Genomic DNA, 21,038 nt, shown 5'->3' on the forward strand with positions numbered 1-21,038 from the left:
ATTGTCTATTTGTGTGAAAAACGTCATTGGAATTTTGATAAGAGATTGCACTGAATCTGTATGTTGCTTTGGATAGTATGGACATTTTACTAATATTAATTTTTTCAATCCATGAGCACAGAATTAACAATTCCATTTACAACTGCATCAAAAAGAATAAAATATGTAGAAATAAATTTAAACAAGGAGGTCAAAGACCTGTAGAAATAAATTTAAACAAGGAGGTCAAAGACCTGTATATTGAAAACAACAAGACAGTAATGAAAGAAACTGAAGATGACACAAATAAATGGAAAGGTATTTCATGGCAATCTTTTTTCTATTGCAAAAGAAGAGAACTTTCAACTTAACCTAATGTCTAAAATGTACCAATGTGATTGTTATTTCAATATTTCTCAAAGTGAATTCATTTTAAAAGATGGTTAAACAAAATATTATTACCATGACATATAGAAAGCTTGTCTCATAAGAACTGTCAGGCAGTGATTAACTCCATTTCATCTTAAAATAGATCCAAACAAACACCACAGTAAAACATCAAGTTAAACTTTTTACGCGTACCTAGGATGATTAACAATGGCTATCGCCATGTTTCTCAAATTCTTTTACATGATGGTAGAAAATTTACGCTTCATAAAAGCAGTTTCTTTGTCTCCACCTTTTGAACAACAAGGTCAAGTCTGTGTGCAAGTGTATATACTAATGAGTAGGTACATATGAAAAGACTTAAAGGCGTGATTCTGACTCACTCAAGGAGCTCCAACGTGATGGTTCCTTTGGGTTCTGCTTCTACGCTCTTCCCCCAGAACTTCAGTTTGGGATAGATTGAGCCATGAAAGATGAAATCATTGTTTAATCCTTCAGCATGAAATGCACTAATGGGTGGGTGATGGCTGACCTGCTCAGAGATGAGTCTGAAACCAAGGTCATCTCTTAAGATTTAAAAAACAAACAAACAAACAAAAAGAGGTAGTGTTATATAATAAACTGTTATCACAGAATGTATACATTACTGTCATTTCAGTGAAAAAGCAATGTTAAAGTATTAAGGAAATGGATTTGACGAAGTAAACAATCCTTTGTTATCATCCTGATGGAAGGACAACATGCGAGCAATTGCACATATGCAACCCAAACAACTAAAACCAATGTTATTATAAACCTAGCTACTTAAACACATTAAAATAAAGAACACCCACATGAATTTGGGTGATTTTCATGAATTGACAATATTAGCCATGTAAATTTAAAACTTATCATTCCATTTATATTAAGATTGAAGAATCTAATGTATCTCTTTTACAAACATCTAGGGAATAAATGAGATCAAAACTTGTGGAGGGAAGAGAATGATTCAGAAAAACTAAAGCCAAATGAATTCCCTAACTGTGTGTAAAGAAGCAAGCTACAGCAGGAAATGCAACTCTAGATACATTCATTGCCTGTATGCCAACAGTGTAAGTTTATGCTAATATATTTTATATGGTTATTGAAAATACCCAATCATGCCTTATGGTCTACATAAGGAGAAAGGATGGTAACTAATCCCACAAGATCAGGAATACTGAAATCCTTGTAATGGTTCATTTTATGTATGTTTTCATATTTTTGACATAATTTCTAAAATAATAAATATCATAGAAACAAACAAAATTGTTAACTTTCTTCAGTCATACAAAATGTTGGTAAATGCTCAAAAAATATACATTTTCATTTGAAGAGCTATATAAATCATGCAAATTCAACTATCCACCTGGAATAGTGTGAAAGATCTTACCGAACTAATTCATAAGTCTCTCCCAGAAGTGGGTTGAAAGGCTTTCCAGTACGTTCCCACTGAGAAGCAACAGCAGATACAGCAAATGCAGCTACACACTGTGGGACAGAGCATTAGGAGAAGTTAAAAATAGCCTTGCTGGCTCCTCATTCTTTCAGGAACTGAAATTCTGCTGAAAATAGTAATTTACAAAATGATTTTGAGGACTTTAATTACTTTGTATTTTTAACATGGCTTAGTAAGCAAACTAATAAGCAAACGTGGATATTCAGAATGAAAATTACTGAGACTCTTCCTATAGATCATCCCAACTGTGGGTTTTATAACACCCTGACAGTGCTACAAATTCTCTCAAGGACTTTTAAAAACCTCTCAAGTCCTAAATTACTCTTAATTCCTTTAAAATTTCTAAAAAGTACATCACTTTTAGGATGGGGCGAAGAGATAAAACTAAACAAGTTGGTATCAAGTCCAATGAGGTTGGGAAAAGCTAATATATATAAATGAAAGCACAGAAAGACTCCATTTAGAATGCTATTGCCTTGCTGGAAGGAGAAGAATGTATCTACTATACTCTCCCTGTGTCTAGTCAATCCATATACATCACATGAAAGCCTTCTCTTCAGAGGAAAATTAAAAAGTGCAATTCCTTGTTGTCCTTTGTTTTAACCTATAGTAGTATGTGTATATTTATATACACACATAAGCATAAATACACATATTTATCTGTGTATGTGTATATCTATTCCTTCTTGGAAACACTGAGAAAGTCTGAAAGGAAGGTTGAATGTTTTTACCCTAACACAATGCTACCTTCTAAAACAAAGACTCAGAAACAGCTCACCAACATCCAGGTTTGGTTTTGGACCACGTTCTGCTTCTCCTGCAATTCTCGTTGGTCCTTCCACTATGGTGGCACTCTGACTAGAGGGTGGCGGGGAAGGAACACAGACGACTCTCCAAACATGCTGACTATGTAATAATAACGTTTGCTAACCTCACACTGGACTTAACATGAATTCTGTGTATATGTGTCTGGGGCGGGGGGAGGGGAGAAGGTGGCAGAGAAGACTTCCTAAGACTTAAACCTTTCCCAGTGCTTGCTTGACACATACCTGCATCCTTTCCACAGGATCAGCAAATGAACTGGCCTTGTGGATGAGGTACGTATGCTCCATATATTCAGTGAGTCGCTGGAGGAAGCTCAAAGGCTCGTTAAATATAACTGGCATGGTGATCTTGGAGAGTTCCTATTTAACAAGAAAATGGAAACTGTGATGTCCAACATACACAGCAAACTTACAGGCTGCTGTCTCTACATAACATGTTCCTGGAAAGGAAGTCACAGAAAACAACAAATTTAATTAGTATCAGTTCAATTTCATAAATCTTCCCAGAGCATCTAACGATGTGGAGTATACTGTTCTAGGCCTTGAAGGAAATACAAAGACTACCCATTCTCCTTGGCTTCAAGGAGCTTGCAATCTACTGGTGAGCAGTGAGATGATGACTATTAATAAGTCTGCCTCAGATCAGAATTAGGAAATGGCATATAAAGGTCATGGGGACACAAAGACCAAAAATCTTCATGGTGGGCTAAGGAGCAACCACATATACCATTTTTGTGGATAATTTTTCAAAGGAATTTCAGACTGTTTTTGACTGACAACATTGAGGTTTTCTGAGAACACTGGTCCATTATACATTGTGAACTGGGGTACTAGAAGGCTATTGTGTATTTCACAGGATAGGTTTTAAATTCTATCTGCTAGAATGACACAATCACAGTAGACTTCGAAAAATAACTTAATGATTGGGCAGGGGTCCTCTGACCTGAACTGCAACCTTTCAACTCTGCTTACCATATCCTGCCAGCAAACAGTCTCACCATGAGATCTTTAACAAATTCATTAGGTAACAAACTTATCTTGGTTTTCTCTGGAATAGTCTGATGATCTTGCCAACCTTCCACCTACTACTATTTACCTTTCCCGTGAGAATCACATCTTTCATGAAGCCTGCTGACTAAAGTCATGATCACGTGAACAATCCCAAGGTGCCATTGAGGTTGAATGCCACCTGTCTCGGCTCTGACTTTTCCCCTCTAAACATCCACATTCTTACGGATATGCACAATTAAAAATAAAGTAACCTTCACAAAACTACTATCGGAATGCATTAAAAAAAAAGCTGATTCATTACCATAAAATACTGCAGAACACAGACAGACATGTAGCAGCTCAATGTAATGAAAAGAAATGGTAGGTTTATTGCTGCCTCACTGGGAAAACAAAGGAGAGTGGGAATGTATAAGGAGATGAAGAAAAGAAGGCTTTACTATATACACCCTGAGATCTCAGTAAATGCAAAAATTCACTGCTGGGGCCAAGTCAAGAAAGCTGCGACTGCCAAGGCTTTTCTTAATTGAGATATCTTAGACTCTCTTTCTTCTACTTAAAAATACCTTCATGAGTTTTTTCTTTAAAAAAAACCCACAAAAACTAATAGAGGAATATGTAATTTTCAGTCATGGAAGTAAAGACATGAAAATGCTCCTCTCCTCAGAGGCAAAGCACCTCCAACAGTTTGGGATACAATGCTGGGTATTTACACACACGTGTGTGTACACACATATATCTTATTGGATTTTTTTAATGCATGGGATCTGCTCTATGTATTGGCTCATCACTTGCCTTTTTTTGCTGTTCCTGTGTTCAGAGGTCTTACATACATGTACATTACATCACCGAGTCCATCAAGTTCTTTGTAATCGCTGCACTGCGCAGTGGTAAGATGTCAGAATCAGACTGAGTTCCACTGCAGGCTTTCTCATTTACTAGATGTGTGACTCTGGCCAAGTTAAACTCTGCCAGTTTCCTTATCAATAACATGGCACTAATATAACAGTGTATATAACATAATCTACTACAAAGCATTGTTATAAGACTAATATTTGCAAAACACTTAGACCAGTTCTGGGCACATTAGTAAACGCTACATGTATTTGTTAAATTTTTTTTTTAAAGTCTATCTATAGATATACCATAAACTATTTAACCTTATTCTTTAGAACATGAACAAATATGGTTTTAAAGTAAATTTCTGTAAGTGAGATTTCTGGGTCAAAGGTGTGTGCTCATTGAAAGTTTTTACAGTTACTACCAAGCTGAATGCCTTCAACCCTTCAACCCCTTATCAATTTGTACTCCTACCAATGCTTCTGGGAAGTCAGATTTTCTTTTAACATCAAAAGGAAGGGCACTACTTCCAATCTGTTCATTCAATCATGTTCACTTTCTTTACACAACTATTTAATTCAAGAATAGTCAAATGTTGTAATGGTGCTGGGTAGTTCATGTATAACTCTAGAATGAAGATTAAAAGACATAAGTATGAAAAGTAACTATAACTATGATAATTTGTTAATGGATACACAATGTAAAAAGATGTAAATTGTGACACCAAAAACATAAAATGGCAGGGAGTGTACAAATGTAGAGCTTTTGTATGTGTTTGAAGTTAATTTGTTATCAGCTTAAAATAGACTGTTATAACTATAAGATGTTTTACATAAACCTCATGGTAACTACAAAGCAAAAAACCTATAGTAGATACACAAAAGATAAAGAAAAAGGAATTTAAGCATACCAACTACAGAAAATCATCAAATTCACAAAGGAAGAGAGGAAGAGGAAAGGAACAAAGGAATTACAAAAAAACAGCCAGAAAACCATGAACAAAAGAGCAATAGGGAAACCACATCTATCAGTAATTACTTTGAATGCAAATGGACTAAATTATCCAACCAAAAGACATAGAGTGGCTGACTGGGTTAAACAAAAAACAGAAAACACCAAGACCCAACTATGCTGACTACAAGAAATTCACTGCAGCTCTAAGGACACACACAGATAGAAAGTGAGAGGATAGAAAAAGATATTCCATGCAAATGGAAACAAAAAGAAAGCAGGGGTAGTTATACTTCTATTAGACAAAACAGATTTTAAGCCAAAGAATGTAACAAGACACAAAGAAGGTCATAACATAAAGGGGTCAATTCATCAAGACAATATAACAATTATAAATATTTATGCACCCAAAATAGGGACACCTAAAAGCAAATATTAACAGATCTTAAAAGAGAAATAGACAGCAATACAAGAAAAGCAGGGGATTTCAATTCTCTACTTTCAACAAGGGACAGACATCCAGACAGAAAATCTTAGTAAGGAAACAATGGGTTTAAACAACATGTTAGACCAACAGACCTAAGAGACATATACAGAACATTCCGTGCAATAACAGAATACACAATTCTTCTCAAGTGTATATGGAACACTCTCCAGGATAGACTATATATTAGGCCACAAAACAAGACAATAAATTAAAAAATAGTGAAATCATATCAAGCATCTTTTCTAACCACAATGGTATACAATTAGAAATAAACTACAAAAAGAAAACTGGGAAATTCACAAATACGTGAAAAGTAAACATGCTACTAAACAACCAATAGGTCAAAGAAGAAATCAAAAAATATCTTGAGACAAATGAAAATGGAAATACAACATACAAAACTTACAGGATGCAGCAAAAACAGCTCTAAGAAAGAAGTTCATGGCAATAAACACACTAACAAACAAGATCTCAAACAGCCTAACTTTATACCTCAAGGAACTAGAAGAAGTCCAAAATTAGTAAAGGAAGGGTAACAAAGATCAGAGTGGAAAGAAATGAAACAGAGACTAAAAAGATAAATGCAACTAAGAGCTGTTTTTTTAAAAAAAAGAAAGATAAAATAGACAATCTTTAACTATACTCACCAAGAAAAAGAGAGAGAGGACTCAAATAAGTAAAATTATAAATGACAGAGAAGATACTACAACTGATGCACAAAGGATTATGAGAATGCTGTGAACAATTATATGCTAACAAATTGGACAATCTAGAAGAAATGGATAAATTCCTAGAAACATACAACCTACCAAAATTGAATCATGAAGAAATAGAAAATCTGAACTGATCAATTCCTAGTAAGGAGATTGAAGCAGTACTCAAACACCTGCCAACAAACAAAAATCCAAGACCAAATATCTTTACTTGTGAATTCTGCCAGACATTTAAAGAAGCATGAATACTGATCCTTCTCAAACTATTCAAAAAAACAGAAGAGGAGGGAACACTTCCAAACTCATTTTACAAGGTCAGCATTATCCTGACACCAAAACCAAAGACAAAACCAGATAAAGAAAAGAAAATTATAGGCCAATATCCCTGATGAACACAGATGCAAAAGTCAAGAAAATATTAGCAAACTGAACTCAACAATACGTTTAAAGGGTCATACACCATGATCAAGTGGGTTTTATTCCAGGTAAGCAGGATGGTTCAATACAAGCCAATCAATAAATGTGATACATGACATTAATAAAATGATGGATAATCTCAACAGATGCAGAAAAAGCATTTGACAAAATTCAACATCCTTTCATGATAATAACTCTCAACAAAGTAGGTATAGAGGAAGCATACCTCAACCTAATAAAGGCCATATATGACAAGCCCACAGCTAACATCATACTCAGTGGTGAAAAGCTGAACACTCTTCCTATAAGAACAGAAATAAGACAAGGATGCCCACTCTCACCACTTTTATTCAACATAGTACTGAAGTTCTAGCCAGCGTAATCATGCAAGAAAAAGAAATAAAAGGCGTCCAAATCAAGAAGGAAGAAGTAAGATTATCTCTATTTGCAGATGCCATGATGTTATATGTAGAAAACCCTAAAGACTCCACCAAAACACAATTAGAACTAATATATGAATTCAGTAAAGGTACACAGTACAAAATCAACATACAAACATCAGTTGTGTTTCAATTCACCAACAACAAACTATCAGAAAGAAAAATTAAGAAAACAATCCCATTTCCAATTATCATCAAAAAGAATAAAATAGTTAGGAATAAAATTAACCAAGGAGGTGAAAGAGCTATACAATGAAAACTGTAAGACATTAATGAAAGAAATTGCAGAAGACACGAATAAATAGACAGATACTCTGCACTCATGGATTACAAAAGTTGTTAAAATGTCCAAACTACCCAAAGTGATCTAAAGATTCAATGCAATCCTTATCAAAATTCCAATGGCATTTTTCACAGATATAGAAGAAAAAAATCCTGAAATTTGTATGGAACCACAAAAGACCGTGAATAGCCAATGCAATCTTGAGAAAGAAGAACAAAACAGGAGGTATCATGCTCCCAGATTTCAAACTGTATTACAAAGATATAGTAATCAAAACAGTACAGAATTGGCATACAAATAGACAGGCAGATGAATGGAATAGAATAGAGAGCCCAGAAATAAATCCATGCATTTATGGTCAATTAATTTTTGCTAAAGGAGCCGAGAATATACAATGGAAACAATCTAAGTGTCCGTCAGTGGATGAATGGATCAAGAAAATGTGGGTGTGTGTGCATGCATATGTCTACGTGTGTATATATATACACACGCACACAAATATATACATACATACACACACACACACACACACACGATATTACTTGACCTTACAAAAGAAGGCCATTTGTGGCAACATGGATGAACCCGGAGGGCCTTATGCTAAGTGAAATAAACCAGATGGACAAACACTGCATGGTATGGTATCACACATATGCGAACCTTCCAAAAAAAAAAAAAGTTGAACCAATAAAAACACAGTAGAAAGTCGCTGCCAGGGGCTTCAGGGTGGGGAAAATAGGGAGAAATTGGTAACAGGGTATACACTTTCAGTTATAATATGAATAAGGTCTGACGATCTACTGTATAACATGGTGACATGACTACAATTGATAACACTGTTTTGTATAGATGAAATTTGTTAAGCGAGTAGAACTTAAATGTTCTCACCAAAAAAAGGATACATATGTGAGGTGCTGGATGTGTTAATTAACTTGATGGGGGGAATCCTTTCACAATGTATACGTATATTCAATCATCTTGATGTAGACTTTAAATATTTGTCAATTATATCTCAAAAAAAAAAAAACACGAAGATTGTCTTTCTAAAGCAACTTGGCTATACAGAATATGCATATAGAAATAAAATTGTTTCAAAACAGCTTTTTAAAAAATTTTAATTTAGCACCTACTAGGTGCCAGGCACTGTTTTAGACACTGGATTAAAAGTCTCATTATAGCCAATTCTGACCTGGAATGCCCTACTCTCTTCCCTTAACTCTTGTATCCCCTCTCCAGTAGGATTTCAAGAGAGTTCAAGTCTCTCCTCCTCAACTATTCCAGTACTCATTGATTTCTCGCCTCTTCCAGCTCCTGGAGCACCAGAATCTGTATCGCACAATTTAGCATCTGATCACAGATTATACAGCCTGCTGCTATGTCAGGAGTACTAACCAGCTTATCTTGCTAACTACACAGTAATACAATTCCTGAGGGGAGGGATAATATCTTATACTCCGCCTGCATCCTCATCACCTCAGGGAGAGCAGAGCACATTGCAGGCACCCCTGCCCTATGTGCTCCTGTATGCTTCCACTGCCCCCTGAGTTTAATCCTATTTGGGCATTTATCACAGTGCACTAGACTCTCCTGACTCTTTCACTGGAATACAAACTCCCTGAAGTCAGAACCCTCTTGTTTAATGATGCACATAGTTCACACAGCAAAATGAGTAAAAAAGTAGGTTACAAAGCAACATGTTCAAAAATATTTTAATTTTGTAAAATACATGTTTTATAGACAAATATTAGAAGGTAGTAGCACCAAAAAGTTAACAGTGGTTGACTGTAGGAGTTGGTAGTCCGGGTAATGTAACACGTTCAGCCTGGCAAAAGGAAGGGATGGGGAAGCCGACATCCCCACACCGCAGAAAGCGGACGCCTTACGACGTACACGCTGACACTATGCTCATCATAAAAGAGACAAGAGAAAAGCACGACGGGAAAAGAGAACAACAAAACATACTCAGGTTAGTCCAGTCCTGGGTTCCAGAGACAGTAGAGCGTTAAAGGAGTGCCTTCTGAACAGAAGGCACAACGGTGGCTGCCAGGGCTGGGGGGTAGGGAGGTGGGGAGCTGTTGTTTAAGGGGCGCAGAACGTCAGTTCCACGAGATGAAAAGAGTTACATGGGTGGTAACGGCAGCACAATGTGAACGTACAAACGCCACTGAACTGCACGCTTAAAAATGGTTAAAATGGTAAATACTGTGTTCTGTGTTTTACCACAATTGAAAAATAAAAGAATGGGCTCTGAGAGCACACGCCCCTTGCTACCTGATGCTTCCATCACTATGAGTCCCTCACCTCTCCGCCAAATGGGGGCTTCATTATGTACCTCACAGGGCCTGTCAGGATTAATCAGTTCACACAAAACACTCAGAACAGGCATACGTTAAGTGAGCAATAAATGTTAGCTATGATCATTACTATTAATAGTACATTCAAGATTGCCAAGTCCTCCAAGACCGTGTAGAGGCAAGGCGGCTTTGAAGGCTGGGATACCTCATCCTGTCGCCTGGGCAGCCGAGCTGCAGAGAAGGCACTCAGATGGCAGCGTGGCTTGAGTTCCAACCTTAAAAGGTGAAGAAGTGAGGGAAGGACACCTGTTCCCCCTGGAGCCCCAGCCAGAAGGAATCGCGTAGTCCCCGCTGCTGAGGCTCTTGCTGCTGGCTGGCTGTCCCGTCCAATTGCCAAGATGACAGGGGTTCACCAGGGTGGCGACATGAGCCCTGGCCCGTGACAGAATGTGACGTAAATGATGCCATTTCTGGCTCTGCTCTCTTGTTTTCTACATTTCGCTTTGTCATGCACAACAGCAGGGTGAGATTTATTTTAAAGGAATTTAAAGGATTTATTCATTAAAGGAATGAAGAACTTTACCTAAGTTTGATTCTGAACTTTTTTCCCTAAAAAGTACTAGACTGACTATTAAACACTCACTGAGGGAATAAGAGACATGCTGCGGGGGTGACAAGGCGTTTGGCACTTCTGTCATTACGGCGGCTCAAATGGGAATCCAGGCCTAGGGACTTATCTTTCATCTCTACAGCGACGCTGTATACATTGCCATACTCTCACATAATCTCCCTGAGAAAATATGCGAGCAAGAATGGGACAGTCACGTTGTCCACTAGCCACTGGCTGCTCACCACCAGTTGGCTTGACTTCATATGAGTCAGCAAGTCAGTGAAATAGTGGTTTGTCAACTCTGGAAACCAAGGTACAAAGGACATGGTTTTATCACCCATTCAATGGGCAGACTATTTTTTAATCATTTGAAAAGCTCCCAAAATTCTGAAAGGGTCTTTAAATCCAATTTTATAATCTAGAATAATTTAAACACCTTCCTGCTTCTTTCAGTAACTCAGAATGTAAGCATTCAAGGAAATGAAAAGGCACATTTGTGGCCCAGGTAATAGACACAGAGTGGAAGGGACAGAAAAAGGCCTGAGGGAACATATACACATAGATCCAGATGGCCATAAAAACCACCTTGACTGCACAGAAGAGTCTAACATGCTATTTAAAATACAGCAATGGACTTGCAATTTTTTGCCTCTGTTAGTCTGTACAATTATTGATATTTTAATTGTTAAAATCTACAGTTCCCTGGATATGTAATGAAAAAACTCGGTGATACAAACTATATTTCATTCCCTCTTGGAAATTCACAGAGACACCGTTTTTTACTTACAATACAATGAAGTTTGGTATTGGATTCGTTAGATACTGTACACAACTACTTAGTACTGCATATATTCCAATAATAGGAAAAGCAACAATGCGTATTATGAAGGTCAAGTTTCAGGAAGAAACATGAGCTAGAATACTTTTATCACTGAGAGCTTCAGTCAGCTGGAAAAATTAAATATTTATGCCAGGCAATTCTATCTTGTGACCCAGCTATAAGCAAAGTTTAAATGTATCCATACAAATTAATAGCAACTAATGATGAAACTGAAGAAACTCTTAACTGCAGTTGCTCATCAGCTGACAAACTGAGAAGGAAACAAAGAGAAGGCTGCTTTGTCACTCGAGCACTATATAAACAAACAAGGCCAAGTCTGATCCCCACTGAAGTGGAAAATATCTTATATGTGTAACGCCGAGCACCGTAATGCCCAACTGTGCAAATGTTTAAGACCTGGGTTAGAGAGAGCAGCTCAGCTTCGGTCTTAAGCTAAGTCTGCCGGTGGGCAGGGTCCTCACCCAGGTGTGCGACCCAAGCACTAAGTGGGCTTCTAGGCTCTTCACTGATGGGCAGGCGCTGGCAGCAGCCTTGGCTCTGTGCCTTGGATGTGCTTTCTGTGACACCAGCTTGGCACTGGATCCTCCCTCCACAACAGCCCCAAAGATGTAAAACTTTACCCTTCTTACATGTAAGGGCCTTGGAGGGCCAGAGGTCTCTTTCCCATCTTGGGCTACTCAGTCCCTTCCCTCTCCACAAGATGTCTATCATCGATTAGTTTACCATCGCATGAGAGGTTCTTGCCATCTGAACACACTGATCATGCCCAAAGCAGTCACACCAAGACCTTGCAAGTCAGCCCTTGGGGACCACTCTGGTCGAGCAGTCTGAACAAGCCTGCTGCTCTGACGCCTTTTGCTGTTGGTTACACCACTGTTCCTCGCCTCTCACAGACCAGCCCCAGAGAACACAACACCCAGAAACAAAGGAACTATGCACAGGAAAGGGGTGTCTGCATGTGAACCGAATGAACCACACTGTGGGCAACTGGGTGCAACCAGTGGTAAAAACAGGGAGAAAAAGACAAGAAAAGCTTTGAGGGAAAAGACAAACAGATATTCCTTTCCTAGTCTTCCTGTCTCGGAGCTGAATTTTTTCAGAGTTGGGAGGCCGTGTGAGTCCTCTCGAAGGACAACCACTAGGTGGGAATGTGGCAGGCCAACTAAGGCGCTGGCTGGAAGCCTGGACCAGGTCCACGGTCTCCACACGGTAGTCACTCAAGGTACCCCGTGACTGTGGGCAGGGATGGATGCTTTAGGGGAACCGATCTGCAGGTGCTCAGCCTTCACACGCACTCCTGCCTAAGAACTGACAGGCCAAGAACGCACCTGCGTCGGACGTCACGCTGTTGCTGTTTTCCCATGTCTTCTTTTAAAATCGCCCTTCTTTTACTTGGGGTGGGGGGGAGACACCCCTTACACCATCCTGAATGCTAGTACAGCAGTCTTGCTCTGATGTGTAAAAACCTTCAGGGCACCGAGTGAAGGGAGGTTTAGAAATACAGTACTGGTACAAGGAAGCCTCTTAAATCAAGGCACTGTTGCTCTGCAGGACGGCTCCCCGACTTTCCTGTTTTCGTTAAGGCAGAGACCTGACATCGGAAGCTCTTCCAGTCACCTCTCCCCTGTTGGGATATTCTGATTTCAGATCATTATAGAGTGAGGTGGTAGAGATGACAAATTTTGTTTAACTACTTTGCTTCTTCTGCCTCCTGTCTCTTAAGTCAGTATTTATAATGCACCAGTTTGGGCAAAGCTCCAAATCTTATCTAGAGCTGTATCTGGCTTATATTTAGAATTCGAGAATGGGACAGTTGTCACAGTGCCATATACCAACGTGTTTATCTGAACCCAAAAATAACATCACAGCCCTGACAGTGAGCTGACCCGGGATGCGTCTGGTTGTGAGGTCATGCGGCAGACATTCTGCATCAAGGGGATGCGATGAATCTGAGGTTTTTGAGGGAAAACATTTAAAGTGCATGATAAGATAAGAAGCATTTCATGAAAAAAGATTATATTGGCAAGGTGCGTTTCAGGGAAAATATTTCAGTCTTCCCAACCCCTTCTCAATATTGCAAGGTATATCTGAGTGAGAGGACACAGTTACAGAAACCGAAGTTGAGAGCCCTGGTAAAGCTTCTCCACTCCATTTCCCAGAGACCCAGATGCCCATGACTCCAAAGGAAGGTAACAAGACCTCTTGCAAGTTAGAGTTTTCCAATGTTTCCAATAACACTGAAGGAAGTCCTACTGAGTTGCCAATTTATGGATCATAAAAAATTATTTTTGATGGATAATATATTACCATCCGATTTTTGACATAATAGTCAGGAAAAGGTCAAAGAACTGAATGCATTGCTGGATACTAAAAAAAAACCACAGAACTCCTACTTCCCATCTGTCTATTAATATGAGCAAGGCTTCTTAATCCTTGAATCTATTAAAAAAAAAGAACTGTTACTGAAAATCCTGTCTCATTCTAGCAATGTGTGATATTCATTCTCAGATATCTCAGCCAAAGTGAAAAAATCCTTTTTATGAATAACATTTTGGCTTTTATGTTATACTTTCATAAATTTTGTAATGTTTGTTATTTTGATCACTCACGTAAGAATAACTTAAAACTTTTAGTACTAAAGTCTTATGGCCATAAAATATACATTTTTAAATTTTAATTTAAATATGTATTCTTGTGATAGTGAAGTACGATAAGGTAATCAAAATACCTTCAAAGATGAAAAAATTAGGTTAGGGTAATATTCTATAGTAAACATGGAATGGAAATAGGAGTTAAAGGAGCAAACTAGAACTATAACGTTTTCAACTCTTATATTCAAGTCTCTATGGAATTTGGTTGCACTGGATACCTTTCTGAATGATACAACATTTTCACTTTAATAACTCGGTATTTAAAATATAACAGACCTTCTTCACCCTCTTATAATAATCTAACACTAATATTCTATGACTCCAAGACATTTAGCAGACGTGGTCTCAGGTGCAGGCACCTACTCAAAATTTGTGCCTGGACGCCTCGCTTGCCTCACCCTGGTGCTGGCCCTGGTTTCCAAAGTCACTAAGTATGGACACCCATGACCTAGCCTCTGGGTATGTCCTGCTGACAAATCCTAAAGGGATGGGAGAGAAGAGGAGAAAGAAAACAGGGGAAACAGAAGACAATGGGATTATGAGACTAGAGTCCTTTAACAAAAGGACAATGGGAGTAAGGAAATAAGGAACAAAGAATTCAAACTACTAACCAACATCAAGTATTAATTCTGAGATGGGAATCTGTTTGGTAAATGCTTCCATCACAGACAGATTTAGGATTTAATTCCAGTTACGTATTCATTTCATGTAGTATAACCCAACATTTGGTAACATAATCCTGTGCAAAACAGACTGGGAGAAAAAAGGGTGCCATTAGTTTTGGAAATCTAAGTCTCTATATTCATTTTAGAAAAAAGCAAGTCAAATGTGTATGTATGTGGCAGTGGAGGACGGAGCAAGGTGAGCCCGTCTGGAGAAGGTGCTGCAGGGCACCGAGGCCCAGGATGACAAATGCCTGAAGACACTGACTTTCCTACCTGAGGAAGATGAAGTTATACCTCGACCATACATGGCAGGTAAGCACCTATCATGTGTTCTTAAAAGCCGTGTCTTAAGGGATTAATGATACTATGCCATAAAACTGTATCATCAGAAATAAGGGGCACTGATTTCTGAAAAAGTTGGCACCAGACCCCAGCTGAGTGTAGAACTGGGAGGTTTCCAGCAGGATGCCCACACTCCCCACTCTGATCTCATATGCTCCTCAAGTCGACAGAGACATCATGAAAAGCTACGGTTCAATGTCAGATTTCCTCTGCTACTTTTAAGACTTATTATTATAAAATTAAGAAACTGGCAATGTGAAGCTATGGGAAAAGCCAGCTGAAGGGTATGTCCATGGCTTCTGTAACTGAGATATACCCACACAGAAAGGCCCTGGAGTGAAGTATCTGGATTATTAAGTGTAATAGAATCATGAAAGTGCAGTGGGGGGGGGGGGGGCGGTTAAAAAAATGCCTTCACTTTGAAGTTAACTTCACTTTGAAGTTAATAAAATCTATGGATACTAATATCTTCTAATTTTTTAGCTATTTTCCTTGCAGTTGGGGATAGGAGGAGGCAGATATAAGAGGGGTCGATACCAAAAATTATTAAAAATTTTTATTCTGGTGATGTTATTTGCATTTCTCTCTCAAGATACACTGCACTTTAAATCTCTATTGTGCTCAACACTCACCCCCTTGGACTGATTCCGCTGCCCATGAGAGGGGAGACATGGTGCCCCAAGAACAATAACTTCCAAATGCCAGATAACTGCCTTTCAATCACATTAATAAATATTAATAATTATTCATCTAGAATGTTAGTCTCTTATAAAACCTCAGCAGAAAATACCTTCCCAAAATATTACCTCCCCTGCAGCTCTTTCTCTGTGATTTATTCAGAAAGTTCTATAGATACAAGTTTCAAAACATTCCACGGTGCCCTTTCAACCCAAACAGCTCTGCTTTTATTTGCTTTATTTTGTTTATGATTCAGCCTGTCTATTTGCACAAACAGTTCCACACCTAAAAATAAAGGTAAAACCATCCTTCTAGAGAAATAGGGCATCTTTCGAAGTACGACAGGCAGAAGCATGACATTATTTCCCGTCTTTTAAAAGAATGGATAGTTTCCATTTAGACAGAATGCTTGCTTTAGACATAAACTAGACAATTATCAGTCACTAGCCTGAACAAACTCATGACAATACCACTAAATCCGACACCCAGTGAGACAGGAGATAGTAGGTGACAGACTCAAGCAAGAGAAATACAGAAAGCTGTACTTTCCACGATTGCCAAAAAGACTAAACCACATCTGCAGTTTTCATACCCATTCTGTTGACTCAACAGCCTTAGACAAATGTGGTACCAATTCTACAGTAACTGTGGGTTTCATTCATTAGCAGCTTACAAAATCAATTTAATGAGTTGGAATCAGCATTAATCTAATATAATAGAAAATATCATTTGTTGTAAGGATGAGTATTCTTTTGTGGAACTGGTTTTCATTTTAAACACACATGCATATGTACATATTTACATACTGGATCTCAATGATAAATATGTTTACTAAGGGCTTGAAAAATATTAACTCTGTAGGATATAATTTTTTGTCCTGAAAATTTCAGTTCTTAAGAGACTAATATGTATAGTTATTTTATTTAAGAATATATACATTTGTCTAGATACATTTGGTTTGTCCTGATGCAACTTAATATAATCAAAATGGAATTAGAGCCCAGGTATTCTGATTCTCAAGTGTGATTAACTGTTGATAATAATGTTGAGCATTAAGCTAAACCAGGGTCTGTCCTAGCCATTTTATATAAATTATCTTATTTATCTCTCAATACAGCTATAAGGTACAAATTACTCTCCTAACTTTACTCAGGGAAGCAAGGCAACTGGCCTAGGGTCTCACAGACAGGAGGCGGCAAGGCTGGGATAAAGCCCATTATCCAGCTACAGATCCTTCTCTCCATGCAGCAGGATCAGAAAATATTTGTTTAAAATAAATGTTTCTGGAATTAGCTCCTTGGAAATTACATTTAGGAAGTCTCAGATGACATTATCCCACGTAGAGAAGAGGGGCATTTGAAAAATGCCAGCGTGCGCACACCAGCAGCCAAAAGGATTTCAGGCATCAGAATGAAAATGTTTAGAAAGTGACTATACTTCCCAGTACAAGGAAAGTTCTTGGAGTACTCAGGCTGCACATTAAATTGCAAAATTAAGAAACATAATCTCCAGGCAGATTCTTTAGCAGTTCAGAACTCACACGTTTTAAAATTTTCATCCTTCTAGTTGGTCAAAGGTCATGCTAGAAGAATTAAGAGAACTTTACTCAGAATCCTAGCCTGACGGTCATCAGGGTGGTGACGTGGACTACTATTTTAAAGGGAATCTAAGGATTTATGTAATAGTAAATCTTGCCATTCGTCGCCCTCCCCCGCAAAATCAGATCCACCTGCACAGATAACTAAGCTGGGACACATTCCAAATATCTAACATACACCACACTTACAAGGTACAAAAACCTGCTCTGTGCACAGAAGCGTTAAGTGAAATTATATTCTATGCTGTGGGGACTGTTCTTCTTGAGCCTTTCTGGGTAACTCTACAGGGAAATACAAATGTGGAGCATTTTCTTTTTCTACTTTCTCACAATGAAAAGTCACATTAAAGTCATATTAAATGGCATAAAAAGTTGCTCAAATTCTGTGGGGAAAACCTAATATAAGACTCTTCCTAATTTCTGGTTCTCAAAAGTTTTCATAAACATTGTTGTGCATCACTCTTATGCCAACATCAGGATTCCCTTCCAAAGGATATGCATGAAACACCTATCAGCTTAATACAGAATTGATAGTTAATTTACCATTCCAATACATTTTCGGAGGATGCTCCAGATGCTGAAGTCATTTCTGGAAAACATAGGGGAGGGCAGGCTTGTTCTGAAAAAAAGAAAACAAACATAAAGACTTAATTCTAATACCACTGGCATTAGGAAAAAAGCTACTGTCAATAATCTGAGAGCCACAGGCATACATGTATAGAGACACCATAAAAACGTGCAACATGTACCTATGGCCAACAGGTACATGAAAAGATGCTCAATATCACCAGTCATTAGGGAAATGCAAATTAAAACCGCAATGAGATATCACCTCACACTTGTTAGAATAGCCAGAAAGACAAGGGATTACAAATGCTGGCGTGAATGTGGAGAAAAGGGAAGGTTGTGCACTGTTGGTGGGATTGTAAGCTGGTACAGCCACTACAGAAAACAGTATGGACGGTCCTCAAAAAATTTAAACTGAACTCCCATATGATCCGGCAATTCCACTTCTGGGAATATATTAAAAGGAAATGAAAATACTAACTTGAAAAGATGTCTGCACCCCCATGTTCACAACAGCATTATTTACAATAGCCAAGACATGGTGGTATGAAATCAATCATTTAAGAAAATGTGGTATGTGTATCTCTCTCTGTCTCTCAGACACACACACACACACACACACACAAACACACACACACACACAAAGGAATATTATTCAGCCATAAAAAATGAGGAAAACCTACCATTTGCAACAAAACTGATGGACCTTGAAGGCATTATATTAACTGAAATAAGTCAGACAGAGAAAGACAAACACTATATGATCTCACATGTGGAATCCAACAACAAAAAACCAACATCAAACTCAAAGAAAAAAGATCAGATTTGTGGTTGCCAGAGGTGGGGCTGAAGAGAAAGGGAACTGGACGAAGGTGGTCAAAAGGTACAAACTTCCAATTATCAGATAAATAAGTACTAGGGATGTGATGTACGACATGACTGTAGTCAACACTGTAAGACGTAAGATACACCGTAGTCGTTAAGAAAGTAGGTCCTAAGAGTTATCATCATCAGGAGAAAAAAAAATTTTCTTTTTATTTTACCTATATAAGCTGATGGATGTTAGCCAAACCTACTGTGGTGATCATGTCACAATACTGTGAAATGTAACATACATGTAACTCAAACCATTGTGCTGTGCACCTTAAGCTTAGTGATGTATATCAATTATTTCTCAACAAAAGTGGAAAAAATGTGCACAGACAGGATAAAATAGGGTCAATCTGGGCTTGTATCCCTATTCACTGCTATTCTGGGCCCTGAAAAGTTCCACAGCAGATCAACTGGCCCCACGTCTTCGGAATCGTGCTGATCCGAATCCTCCTAATCCTCCTGTGTTGGTGTCCAGCTGCTTAAACCACCTCAGAAGTACACTGTCCTTTCACGTGCTGGCATATCTGACCTGCTGTCTGGTCCAAGACAGACCTATCATACTCTGATACTCAATAAATTACTCTAGTAGCTGTTAAATAATGGAAACAAAAAATGTCATTACAGAACCTAGCTTCAGGTTTTTAAGAAATTAATTGTATCGTATCAGTACTTTCCCAAAGATGCTGATATTGGACCAAACTCAGCAACTCTGGATGGACTGGAAAACCCTTTGCAAATTAACCTCTACAGAAGGAGCGTTTCCAAAGCCTCTGCAGGGGTAAGGAAACAGCCAAGAGAAGGGCGGCTGTCGGTGGCAAAGGGTCTGTGGCTCAGAGGAGCAGCACACTGAGCTCAGGCATCCTGAGGCCTCAGCACCACCAGGGGCAGGAGCGGGAGGTGCCCGGAACAACGTCCTGAAACACCATTATAATAATGCCTTCTTTTTCATTATCTTAGGTGCTGGCCAGGGATGCTGGTTTTCCAGGTGCTGTGTGAAATATACCCATGTACCTAAAATATTAAAGAAAATGTTAAATTAAAATTTTTATCTTCTAAAGAATCTCTATTCTATAAACTGATTAATTTGAATTACAGAAGTTAATAAAATTTTAAGTTTTTAAATAAATAACATTTTAAGATCCTCTGTGGTAAAATCTTTCTGATTTTTCCTTTTCTTAGGAACACACACTGCTCATTTGGTAGATTCGTCATCTACCCAATCTGCTGGATAAGTGGCCACAGATGGTATTTAAATCACATTCTCTACAATCCAAGACTATCAATCTCAGTGACATGAACAACTGAATCCAGGGACAGAACCCTTGCCATTACCTACCATTTACATGTAGAATATAGTTTCAGAGATGCATATCAACTAAATTTTTCATCTCGTCTATTATAAAGTCAGTCAGAAATGTAACATATATTTAGGAAGTTATGAGTCCAAAATAAGTTTTGTGAAGACTGAATAAGGGGCTGTAATTCCCCCCAACAAATGCTTACATTAAATGCATATGTATACATTACTATTCTGATTAAAGGCAAGAATAGCAGAAAAACAAGAAATATTTTGGAAGCAAGAAAGCAGAAGAGACATCCAAGCTTTATTTTTATTCTCAATTTAGAAAGCATCACAGGGTTGCCAGCCAAGAATCCCACCCAGAAATAGCCTGTACTCATTTTTGTGCACGTAACGCTTTGTGGTGTTCTATGAAAATGTAATTACTCATTAATGAGGCCAGATAATCTGCAACCTGAGTTATCTATTCTGGAACACAACCAGAAAGCAGAGGTGAAGGGAAAGGGCCATCACGGAACCCGTGCTGTCTTCTTGCGTAGGACACGCAGAGCCAAATGCAAACCCTCCTTCAGACCACATGGTGCGTAACACACTGACGAGAAGCAGCAAGAGAACTCCAGCCCACACGGCCATGCAGGACCCGGGGCCCAAGTAAACGACCACAGGGCTGCTGACTGCATCTAAATCGATAGCATGAGGAGGCTGCCAAAAGAACAGAGCCAGAACATTCCCAAGGGCAGCTCTGCAAAGGTCAGACCACAGCTGGGATTCAGACCCATGTGCCACTTTGAAAAGGAGGACTCACGAGAGGCCA

General features: G+C 38.5%; 1 protein-coding gene across 6 annotated transcripts in view; it reads right to left on the minus strand.

The window, feature by feature from the left end:
• OSBPL1A (oxysterol binding protein like 1A) overlaps positions 1-21,038 on the minus strand; it is a 246,807-nt gene that overhangs the window by 22,003 nt on the left and 203,766 nt on the right. For all 6 annotated transcript variants that reach the window (XM_068562862.1, XM_068562861.1, XM_068562863.1 and 3 more), the window contains 4 exons: positions 18,028-18,103; positions 2,893-3,027; positions 1,778-1,875; positions 750-932 (listed from right to left, as the gene is read on the minus strand). In XM_068562862.1, coding sequence (XP_068418963.1) covers positions 750-932; positions 1,778-1,875; positions 2,893-3,027; positions 18,028-18,103 — 492 coding nt within the window. The remainder of the gene's footprint in view (positions 1-749; positions 933-1,777; positions 1,876-2,892; positions 3,028-18,027; positions 18,104-21,038) is intronic.

Source organism: Eschrichtius robustus, chromosome 14 (assembly GCF_028021215.1).
Source record: "Eschrichtius robustus isolate mEscRob2 chromosome 14, mEscRob2.pri, whole genome shotgun sequence".
NCBI classification, from domain to species: Eukaryota; Metazoa; Chordata; class Mammalia; order Artiodactyla; family Eschrichtiidae; genus Eschrichtius; species Eschrichtius robustus.